Source organism: Stigmatopora argus, chromosome 14 (genome assembly GCF_051989625.1).
Source record: "Stigmatopora argus isolate UIUO_Sarg chromosome 14, RoL_Sarg_1.0, whole genome shotgun sequence".
NCBI classification, from domain to species: Eukaryota; Metazoa; Chordata; class Actinopteri; order Syngnathiformes; family Syngnathidae; genus Stigmatopora; species Stigmatopora argus.
The window spans coordinates 4,114,117-4,126,367 of NC_135400.1; the positions used below are offsets into that span (position 1 = coordinate 4,114,117).

General features: G+C 38.8%; 1 protein-coding gene across 3 annotated transcripts in view; it reads left to right on the forward strand.

Moving 5' to 3' along the window:
* The first annotated feature begins 6,204 nt into the window (after positions 1-6,204).
* The window catches only part of LOC144088737 (vesicle-fusing ATPase), a 44,857-nt gene continuing 38,810 nt past the window's right edge, over positions 6,205-12,251 (forward strand). Inside the window, exon 1 of one of the 3 annotated variants that reach the window (XM_077619364.1) lies at positions 6,205-6,346. In XM_077619364.1, coding sequence (XP_077475490.1) covers positions 6,335-6,346 — 12 coding nt within the window. In that variant the 5' untranslated portion in view covers positions 6,205-6,334. The remainder of the gene's footprint in view (positions 6,347-12,251) is intronic. The other 2 variants (XM_077619362.1, XM_077619363.1) reach the window with 2 other exon arrangements.

A 12,251-nucleotide genomic window follows, 5' to 3' on the forward strand; every position in this document is an offset into this window, starting at 1 on the left:
AACTCCACACAAGAAGGCAGGAACCTGGAATTGAACTCTTAAATTTAGAACTTAGGGGGACAGGGGAGTGGCTTCCACTTACGCGTTTCAGCGTGGATTTTCACATTTTTATGAACTAAAAAAAAGTTTTATTAACAAAAAAAATCCCAAGAAAAAAAACGCGATGTCGTGATGCCGCGATATTCGAGGGATTACTTCATCAGGCGGCCAGAGTTTTTTTTAGACCATTGATAATAGAGAAAAGTAAATAGGGGATGTGACTTTAACGCATTCATTATGATTAATAATTGGAAAAGAGTTATTGAGTTAAATACATTTGCATTTTTTTATTGTGGAGCCACCTGCACATTGGCCTCATAGTTCTTTGCTCGAGGGTTCCATCCCAGGTCCGTCTGTGTGAAGTTTGGAATGGAAATGAAAAGTTTCTGGGTAATTGATAAACGTCGTTCAACACGCCAGAGCTGTTCAAGTTTGTATGCGATTATTCTGAAGAGTGTGGACATCTGTAATGCAAAAACACCACCGGATGGCACCTCCCATTTCCATAAAGACTTAGTCCATATTGAGAGTGATGGTATTTTTGTCTATGTTTTCTCTTGTGGTGATGACAGATTGACCATGCGATAAAGACAATGTAGCCCAGATTCAGAATCTGAAATATTACTACATGGTAACCATACTTGTTTACAAGCTATACCTCTTCTACTTCTGATGGTTGACTGGAGATCAAGTAGCATTTCTCTAAATGACAGCGGTTTAGATGATAATATGCTTAATGATGCAAAGTAAAGTAGGTTTGAGCAAGAATATATAAACTTACAGTTTAAGTGATGTACAGTCATGGCCAAAAGTTTTGAGAATGACACAAATGTTACATTTTCACAAAGTCTATTCCTTCAGGGTTTTTAGGTGTTTGCCGAATGTTTCTATAGTATGATGACATACAATTAGAATCATTTTAGAAGTATAAAAAGCTTTTATTGAGAATTATATGCAATGGATCAATATTTGCAGTGTTGACCCTTCTTTTTCAAAACCTCTGCAATTCTCCCTCACATGCTGTTGATAAACTTCTGAACCAAATCCTGACTGATGGCCGTCCATTCTTGCATAATCAATGCTTGGAGTTTGTCAGAATTTATTGGGTTTCTGTTTGTTTGACCACAAGTTCCCAATGGAATTAAGATGTGGAGTTTCCTGGCCAAGGGCCCAAAATCTTAATGTTTTGTTCCCTAAGCCGTTTTGTTATGACCTTGCCTTTATCGCAAGGTGCTCCATCGCGCTGGAAAAGGCATTCTAAATCACCAAATTGGATTTGATTCAGAAGTTGATTGACAGAATGCCAGGGAGAATTGCAGAGGTCTTGAAAAAGAAGGGTGAACACTGCAAATATTGACCTATTGCATGTAGTAATTCTCAATAAAAGCTTTTGATACTTGTGAAATGCTTGTCATCATACCATAGAAACATCTGGCAAACACCTAAAAACCCTGAAAGAAAAGACTGAGAAAATGTAATATTTGTGTCATTCTCAAAACTTTTGGCCATGACTGTACAGTAATACCTCGTTTATCGCAGTTAATAGGTTCAAGACCTGCCGCAGTAAATAACCTTGATGTTGGGACAATATTTTATGGTGTCTATATAATCTTATTTGGACTTTTAAAACTCTGTGTACTATTATTTAACTTCAGAAGGTAACCACTGCCCTCGAGTGGCCAATGAAATCATCTCAAATTGTGACTTGCCTTTTCCCCCATTTCATGTTTGTATTATTGCTCCTACACTCTAAAGTTTTTATATATATTTGGCAGATACAAGCTGCGATAGTCGATCATCATCAAAATTGCGAGGTATTACTGTACTCCATCATGACTACCTGACTTGGTGAAGAGAATATGATCTCGGATGAAAAGATGAGCATTTACAGCCCAGTGTAAACGAATTTAAACGAATCTATCATCAATAGCAGGAAATGTCTTAATTTGGGATTACTTTTTAGTTTATGCGTACTGTTGAATTTTGGTCGTTTGCTGTGCATTTTGGCACATTACAGTGTCATTTTGGATAATTTCCTGTTGATTTTAGAACATTTCTGTGTCACTTCCTATTGATTTGAAGCAATTTACAGGTCACTTTCGGTTCATATTTGTTCTCTTCTTATTGGTCTTGGCGTATTCCTTGGTCACTTCTCGTTAATTTAGATATTTTTTGTACTTCAAATGGAGATTTTTTTCAGGTCAGAGTTGAAAAACAATAAGGGAATAGTTTTTTTTTAATGGGAGCTGGAATGTGTCGTTTCAAATGAATGTGGCCCTTGAAAATGTATTGGAAAGTTTTTATCAAATTTTGGCAAAATTGTACCCAAAACTGGCTGATAACTTTTGTGCACATTGATCTAGTGACATTTTTAATGTGTGAATTATGTGAATTGGTCAAAAAGTATCGAACAATAAGGATTTTGATCAATTTTAATTGGAAATGAGTGAGTTTTTGATGTATCTGAGACTGTTAGTGGTGAAAGCCAGAGTCATGTGACTTCTTTGAACGTTTTGAAGTTGGAATGGTGTGAATCTGTCAAAATTGTGGCATGGCAGAATTCTGGAAAGAAAATTATTGCAATTTTATATGTGGTGAGCTTTGCTTTGTAAAGCATCGTCACAATCAGTATTTTTCTAAATAATACGATTCAATAGTATTCAAAGTTTGAAATATAGTACAAAAATTTTCTCATTTCTCTTGATGTCCAAATTCTTACTCTGGAGCTATATGCAGAATTTTGATAAGTTTTCACCAGAAAAAATAAATATATACATATATATATATATATATATATATATATATATATATATATATATATATATATATATATATATATGTATATATATATATATATATATATATATATATATATATATATATATATATATATATATATATATATATATATATATATATATATAAGAGCACGCAAATGAAACAGAAAAGAAGCAAAAGAGACTTTCAAATATGGTACCGAAAATGAAGCTCATCCTTTAGCTGACAGGTATAGTCAAAACAGTCCACATTCAAATTATTTCTGCATGTAAAAAGGCTTGCTTTACAAACTAAATGCTTGAATTAATGTCAACGGTACAGCCACAAAACCCAAATGCTGTAAGAGTAAGATAACACATCCAATATTAATAATGTTGGAATGTGTGTGTTTAAAATGGCTTTACACAAGCTGTCTTTGCTAGATCACATAATATTTATGTTTGATGTTAGGGCAGGTAAACTCACTCTTTCATGAATATGTATAACTATAGTTTTCATCCCATATAATGCACTTACTTGAGTTGAAGACTTTCTCCAGCACCAAATGGATTCAGAATGACTGAAATTATTGCTATTTTTCAAATGGATTCCACCAAGGATAGGAAACATTTATAAGGACCGTTACCTTCAAATAGAACTTTGACTCTGAGACAGAGGACTTGGTTGACACCTCTCCCACTTTTCCCCATTATGTCTCATTAAAAATGTGCCATATTTTATGTTGGAAAAGCTACAAGACAAAAACAATTGTGTAATTATGATAGACTTAAAAAATGTTCATCATTTTGTGAACCATATTGTGTAATAAGGATCCCTGTTACCTTGTGGATGTATGAGTATGTATGCAAGAAAGAACAAATTGATCAGCTGTTACAGGTACTTTGTATAAAAATATTTACAAGCAATTTGGTTTTGAACCATCATTATTACTATATATATATATATATATATATATATATATATATATATATATATATATATATATATATATATATATATATATATATATATATATATATATATATGTGTGTGTGTGTGTGTGTGTGTGTGTGTGTGTGTGTGTGTGTGTGCGTGTGTGTGTGTGCGTGTGTGTGTTAACTTAATGCGAGCTTAATGCGTTCCGAGCTCGTATGTTGATTTAGTCGTATCTCAAGTCAACTTTTCCCATAGTAATGAACTGAATACAAATTAATTCATTACCACCCTCTGAAAAAACACCAAAACCAGGATATTACAATGGAAAAACATATTTTTATTGGTTCTAATTCACCATCTACTAGAAGAGTAACAAATAACTATCTAGTGGTTATGATGTTCAATACTACAATGGGACATTAATCAGTACAACGCGGAGTGCGCGGATGGGAGAGAGAGAGAAAGAGCAAGATAGAGATAGAGAGAGAGAGAGAGAGAGAGAGAGAGAGAGAGAGAGAGAGAGAGAGAGAGAGACAACAACGCGCTCGTAACATAACATAAATTTAACTTAAATGAACGTAGATTACCTTACAGACACACAAATAATTAATCTTACCTTACACTAAATTTAATTCTAATTTGTCCACTGATTCAGGGTGTCCCCCACCTCTGTGTCCCCAACAGCTGGGATAGGCTCCAGCACCCCCCGCGACCCTAATGAGGATAAAGCGTTTCAGAAAATGAGATGAGATGAGATTTTTTTTTTAACGTTTCTTCTCCCGGTTTGGCTCTTTTTGCCTCGCTAGCCAGAGTTTTTAAAGGGAGCCTATCTAGGGTTGTTTGCTTTTGTCTCCCCTCCAAAATATTCTGAAAATTATGCACACAATAGAATAATGCACGACCACTTGCCAACTTGTCCGGGTGCTCCTCTCATGCTCAATATCGATTGTCATCATGCGCCTTTTCTTCGGACTACCCTTTATTGCATCTACTTGCTTTGGACCCATTTCCCCCCTTAATTCCGCACTGATTAACGCAAAAAAAAAACACGGAAAAAATTTAACCCTCTGCCCAGTGCTCGTAGATATCTTTATACCAGGGGTGGCCAAGTCCGGTCCTCGAGAGCCCCTATCGAGTCTGTTTTCCATATCTCCCTCCTCTACCACACCCGAATCAAATGATCAACTCATCAGCAAGCTGTCTAGAAGCTTCATAATGATTAATTGATTCAGGTGTGTTGGTGGAGGGAGACATTGAAAACAAACAGGATAGGAGCTCTCGAGGACCGGACTTGGTCACCCCTGCTTTCGGGGAAGGATACAAAAAGCTAGCTCAGAGATTTCAGCTGTCTGTTGGAACTATGAAAAAAAAGACCACAGGCACTGTTTTAGTTAAGGTCCAGAGTGGCAGGCCAAGATAAATCTCAGAGAAGCAGAGGCGAAGGATGGTGAGAACAGTAAAATTCAACTGACAGATCAGCTCCAAAGACCTTCAACATGCTTTTGCTGCAGATGGTATCACTGCATCATTCAACTATTCAGGCCACTATGAAATATATATATATATATATATATATATATATATATATATATATATATATATATATATATATATATATATATATATATATATATATATATATATATATATATATATATATACTGCTAGTTTAAAGGATGAAAACAGCCATATGTCAACATCAATGGTACTAATATGAAACTAGCGGACACCAGGACAAGTTTTACAACGGTGGCGCTGTCCGTGGTGCTGAATGCTGTTACTGTGATGGCAGCAACATGCATATCATATTTATTCATTCAGGAATTCACTAATTTTCCTTAAGCTTATTCTCAAGGGTCGTGGGGGGTTTCTGGAACTTATTCGAGATCAAATACACGAGATCGCCCTGAATTGGTGGCCAGCCAATCGCAGGGCACAAGGAGACTCACAACCATTCTTGCTCATACTCATACTGGGGATTTTAAAGTGTTCAACCAGCCCAGCATGTATGTTTTGGGAATTTGGGACGAAACCGGTGAACGCACGCAAGCCCAAACTCCACATAGGTAAGACTGAAACCCACCTGGAATTGAACCCTCCCTCTAAAAACTGTGAAGCCAATGCGCAAACCACTCACTGTGCTGCCCTTGTCATATTTAAAGCAAATTCATTAATTTTTAATAATAGTAGTGAAAAAAACTCCACACACAAGATATTACTGACTCTAATAGGCATGAGTGTATATTTAATTATCTGTTCATTTATAAATGCATTTTAGAAATACATTTGGGGAAAAAAAACATTTTTTTACTTAAAGCAAGAGAAAGTTAAATTACACAGGTATGAATTTGAATGTTTTTTTAGTGTTTGATGTGCACACGTGAGCGGGTTTCGAAAGCCCACAAATAGGCTCGGTGTGCATCACGTGAGCTCATAGGACGCGTGACAGACTGAAAACTTCCGGTTATTTCACCCAATCAGCAAAGAGTGCGCTGCACTTTATAAAGCCGCCTGCTGTCAGAGCTTCATTCTTACGTCCCCCCTGGCCTATGAACCAACCAACAATTTAACATCACTACAGCATCCACCTCAAACCGTGACGATGGCGGCCCGGGTAAGAACAACTCACATTATATTATATACTTGCCGATTTTACCCGAGCGTACGCTTCCTGATTTGAGTCAGACAAATTCCATGGTAAAACGGGGAGCAAAATGTCGGACTATAGCTAGCTCGCTTCGTCTACACTAGACGCATCAAATTTAAAGGAAAGTCGCTGCTATTTTTGTAGGCATCTGATTTCCATTTGACGGTGTGCTACAGCCTCGGCTACAATTTGCGATTTATATTCGCCAGTCCAAATGTGCGCCGTCAAAATAAGTGTGAGTCTGCTTAATCCTGGGAGCTGCTTGCCCTTGAGCCGACGTTGCTGCATAAAAAGCGCTCACAGACAACAAGCCCCTTCCACTGGTGGTCCACCGAACATAACGGTTTGCATTATTGTAGTACCTAGACACCATCATGAATTGTCTTGTGAGCCCAGCCCAGTAAGAACTGATAAATATGCTGACAGTTTTGGTTAGGCCATTGCTTATTCATTCTGCAGGCTTTTATGTGAACGGTAAACGTGTTTATCGCGTTGGACAGTAATATACAATAGTTGTGCATAGGCCTCATTAATAAACATTTTATATGGCTGTAATTTTAAGATAGCTTTGTCTAAATTTGGTGGTTGGGTCGGGACTAGGTATTAGCAGATTCTCAAAATCAGGTGACTTGGACCGCTTTATCCGACGAGGGTCGCAGGGGGGTGCTGGAGCCCATCCCAGCTGACTTCAGGCCAGAGGTGGGGCACACCCTGAATTGGTGGCCAGCCAATCGCAGGGCATAAGGAGACAAACAACCATTCACGCTCACATGCATACCAAGGGGCAATTTAGAGTGTCCAATCAGCCTACCATGCATGTCTTTGGAATGTGGGAGGAAATCGGAGTACCCGGAGAAAACCCACGCAAGTCCAGGGAAAACATACAAATTCCACACAGTTGGACTGACCTGGATTTGAACCCAGGTCCTCCATTGTGATGCCGATGGCTAACCACTCAGTCGCCGGGCCAGCCTGACTTGGACTCGGATGCTAAAAATATGTGATCATGACATCCCTGGTCATAATGGATCCCAACTTTCATTTTAATCAATCATTTTCACAGATCTTTTTAAAGGTTACATCTGATACTGCACTTTCATCAGTTCAAGGGAATTTAGATTGTATGTTGTTACATAAAAATGCATGTAAATGCATCAATCTCCATTTTTTATTTTCATTTGTCTTGGTGCTGAATATTTACATTATTTTTTTGTAAAATTTCTCCTATTCCTCTGTTATTTGTGGATGGTGAGAATGAAAGCTGGTAGGTATATTTATGGAATTTATAGGCATCCATCCTCGAAACATGTTATTTTTGTCTAATGGCTGATTAATTAAATGTGGATTTAATGTTGTTGGGAGGTTTTTGTTGCCTCTTTGCTAGGAAAGGCCACGTGCACTAGCACAATATGACAGAGTATCAAATTGGTCACAGTCTTCAGCCTGTAGTAGCGCATTAGTGCTTGTTATCTGCAAATTTTTAACATATACTGTATTTTCACACCTATAGGACGCTCCACCGGAAAGGGCGCTGGTTCAGTTGTGGGTGTATTTTGTGTTTTTGCCCATAGAAAAGGCACTTCGTTTCAAGTGCTGGTCATGCTAGCATGAAACACACGTTAGCATGCATGCTAGCGTATGTTTTGAAAAAAGGCAACAGGAGCAAAACTGAGTTAGATTTTGTTTTATTGACGTAATGCGTATTCGCGATAATTTAAGTCACAGCATTCAAGGATCTACAAATCTGTCAAAGTCCTCATCTTCTATATCCGAGATAAACAATCCTGGGTTCCATCTCATTGTCAGGGTCAGAGTTGTCGCCGTGGGGTTTCGTAACAGTGATTCCAGCTTTGACGAAAGGTTTAACTACAGTGCTCGCCGGCACTTTGGCCCAGGCATTGACAATCCATTCCAAATCGTCACGTAACTCGTGCGACGCTGCCTGCCAGTCTTTGTATGGAACTATTATTTTTGCCATCCAACATTCTTCACTCCCAAGCCGTTCGCAATGCTGTTTCTCCTCGCTGTTATATCGTGTTCGATCCATAGCTTTAGTCCATTTACCAAGTGTTCACACCTGCATTCTTTTGTCATTCACGTCAGCCCTTTCCTTTGTATAGCTCTGATGTGTTCTTTCTTTGAGTATTGAGAGTATTTTTGAGGGTTAAAAGTACTACAAGTACACGGAAGTCAACTGCCTCGCCACTCGTCTGGGATGTTTTGAATGACTTTACGATAATGCTGGAATACGCGGGGGCGATTTTTAGGGCAAACGTCCGCTGGGTTGATCAAAATAAGTAGCGTGTCGGGAAGAAATGAAACCAGTCAGTCAAGCGGTCAGGGTGATACAAAAATTTGAATTTAGTGCATAATCGAGGCACACCAACTGATTGGGCGCCAGTCCATTTTAGAGAAAATTTTAGACTTTTAAGTGCGCTCTATAGGTGCTAAAATATGGTTCTTGGTTGTTGTGCCTTTAAAGAACTGGAAGTCAGCTTACATTTTTCAGTATGTAAAATATATTTGTGGAAAGATGATGGTCATTCAGTGTGAGTCAAAACGGCTTCAAGCCACTGCTGCCACGCCCAAGGTTGCACACAAGCTCACGCAGTTGGATCTTTTACTGTTGCGTGCCCTTGTGCTGTTGCTGGGTATACTGTGGATGGTCATGCCTTCGTTTAAATACATTTTACAGTAGCGGTGTGACAATATGTCAATATGGTAAAACATTGCATGGAAAGTGTGTGTCCCAATCAGTCATTGATATGCTCCTTCCAAGAATCGACATATCGTTTAAAAAAATATGCCAATGTAAAATACAGGAACCAACATTTTATCACACCACTATTTTCCCCTTTAATAGTTTCAATACTGATTTCCCACAAGTGACACTTATCTGATATTTTCATACAGTATGAACATTCCAATTCTGATCTTGTCACATCTGACCTGCTCCTCTTTCATGTGTACTGTAAATCAGTTATGTTATATCCAATGCCTCTGCACTATGAACTCTCATATGACACATTTGGACAATATGTCATTAGCAAATAAAATATGTCACTACTGCTCAACAACAAAAAACAACAGACGTGAGCAATGGTGGATAAAGGTACCTTTTGCTTCTGGATACTGCATGTAAAGTTGGCAAACTTGGTTCAGGTAACATAAAATCCTCCAAAGTTGTAATGACCAACACCTCACAAATGGACCATATTTCTGTAAACGCTATCACACATGACACAGCGCGCTTGCATGTGACGTCACGGAAGAGTTCCTTAGTTTGTTCAATATGAATGACTACAAAAATAACAGATGTAACCAAAACACTGCATTGGATGACATGCAACAGTGTGAACGTATTCTCTCTTGACACTGGTTTGGTGGTTAACAGATAAGCTAAAAAACCCTGCAGGTTGAATGTTTGGACATTCAGCCTTCAGTAAAGACTTTGTTCGGTACATCGCTAGTGCGTATCTGCTGTTTCTTGTTAAATTGGCAAAAACACTGCATTGGATGACCTGCAACAGTGCGAACGTATTCTCTCTTGACACTGATTTGGTGGTTGACAGATAAGCTAAAAAACCCTGCAGGTTGAATATTTGGACCTTCAGCCTTCAGCAAGGACTTATTTCGGTACATCGCAAGTGCGTATCTGCTGTTTCTTGTTCAGCTGGTCTCCCAGGGTAGGCCAGTGTTGAGAAGTGATAACAGCAAAAATCAATTCAGCCTCACCTCCCTCTTTGTCAACCCTTCCCAGTTTGGGCAATTGTCATAGAGAACCTTCATCTGGTTGTATCTATACATTAAATGTGATCAGAAAAGTAATGTGCGTATAATTTTGTGCTGCAGCAAAGAGCAAATATATGGGGTGTAATTCTAAATTGTTTTCCTTGACACTGGTGTTGACTAGACATGATATTGACTAGACACCCACTCAGTCTTTTATATGGCCAAGAGAAGAATTGTGAAGGCTTGGGACTTTGAGGATCAGAGAGTTGGACTAAAAACAAAAGTGGTGGGAGGGGGGGATTTATTTTAGGTTACAGAGGCAGGGAACACGACGGCAAAAGAAACCGATCCCAAGCACAATATCATTTATTTTTTATTATCATCACAAATTTTCTCATTTCAAGTTGGACCGCGAGATTGAAAATGCTGTACTGGTTTCGGCAACAATGTGGTACAAGAGGCAGTTTTCAAGTCTTGAAGCTCGAAAAGAACAAGAAAAAGTGTATATGTAACGCCCCGACTGACAAACACGCTCAAAAGGTTTCTGTGTGGCAACTCAGACCCGACGGAGAATCAGATGAGTCGAGTGGACGTGAAGCATTCTCTTCATTCATTTTCTGAACTGCTTAATCTCACTAGGAATGTGGGAGAAAACCCACGCAGCCCCGGGAAGAACAGAACATACAAACTCCACACAGGTGGACTGACCTGGATTTGAACCCAGGACCCCCACTGTGAAGCCGACGCGCTAACCACTCAGCCGCCGGGCCGCCTTAGACTCAAAATTTCAATACAACATAAAATTCCCATGGAATGCACCACAGTATATGAAGCTATTAAAAGCCACTGTGCTCCACCCTGATCTTGCAGCATTGATTGCTGGTGCAGACATTGAGCTGGATGCTTTCCCCATCCTTCCCCCAGGAAAAGCATTATGAAAAATTCAGTTGGATGCTTTTGATATTTGAACCAGTTCAGAGCTCATTCTGTATGTCAAATATAGATACACAATCCAATAATAGATGTCCAATCATGTGGCATCTAATAATTCAAATGGATCAGGTGTCTATCGTAGACACAGTGTTAATTATTGGCTCGCTGCTGCTTGTAGAAAAGCTGAAATAATGTGTATGACAAAAGGCAGGATAGTAGTGTGTATGATTGAATATTATAATGGCACTCATGCTCATAAGAGTTCTTTTGAAAACAACTGGTATGGTGTGAAATATGAAGTGGTTGCTATTATCGATGTCTCCATATCGGTATGGGCGCCAAATTCGGCTATTTAGATTGTCGCGCAGTATCTGATTTTATCACAAGATCAGATTCAATAGAGTTGAAGCATGTGTTTTCAGTACCAACGACTCTTTTCGACTGCAGCAAATCAAATCTTTAAGCAAATATGTCCACTGAGTGGGACAGTTTCTCTCTAGAAACTAATGATTTTAACAGAGTATCATGTAAACGGAGCATTTCTTGTGGAGGTGCCACCTGGGCTCACTTATTTTTTGCTGGAGCATATGCTAGCCAACTATGGGCACCAGGCGGGTAACACCCTGAATCTGGGGCCAGCCACTCACAGGGCACAAGGAGACGGACAACCTTGTCTAAATTACTTACGTAATTTTAAATTATCTTTCAAAGTCCCTCTATATATTAATTCACAGTGTCAGGACTTATAGAGGTGCTAGTGGTGTGCCCTACCCGGGCCAAGCCCATAAGGTCTTTAATTTCAGGGTGCAAAGGGGACATGGTTTAGTGTGACTGAAGTAAGATTATGTCCAGGACACTAATTTAGTGTTAAAATATCATAAACCCGGGAACACTAACACATACACCACCACCAGCCAGCCGGCTGTCCGTACGGACCCTCGAACTATGAAACTGACCCACGGGTAAAAAATGGTTCCTGTCCATCCTTGCAAAAAAGGTCTACAAAAAAACGGGTGAATCCATCTTATAAACACCTGCATGGTGCAATGCATATGAATCTGATCTTAATATATCAGATTTGAAGTATGTAAGTCATTATTTCTCAATTCGGCAGTTGAAATAACTCCATCGATAAATCCATTCCACGATTTCAGTTTGAAATACAGTACAGTGGTACCTCGAGAAACGAGCTTAATGTGTTCTGGGA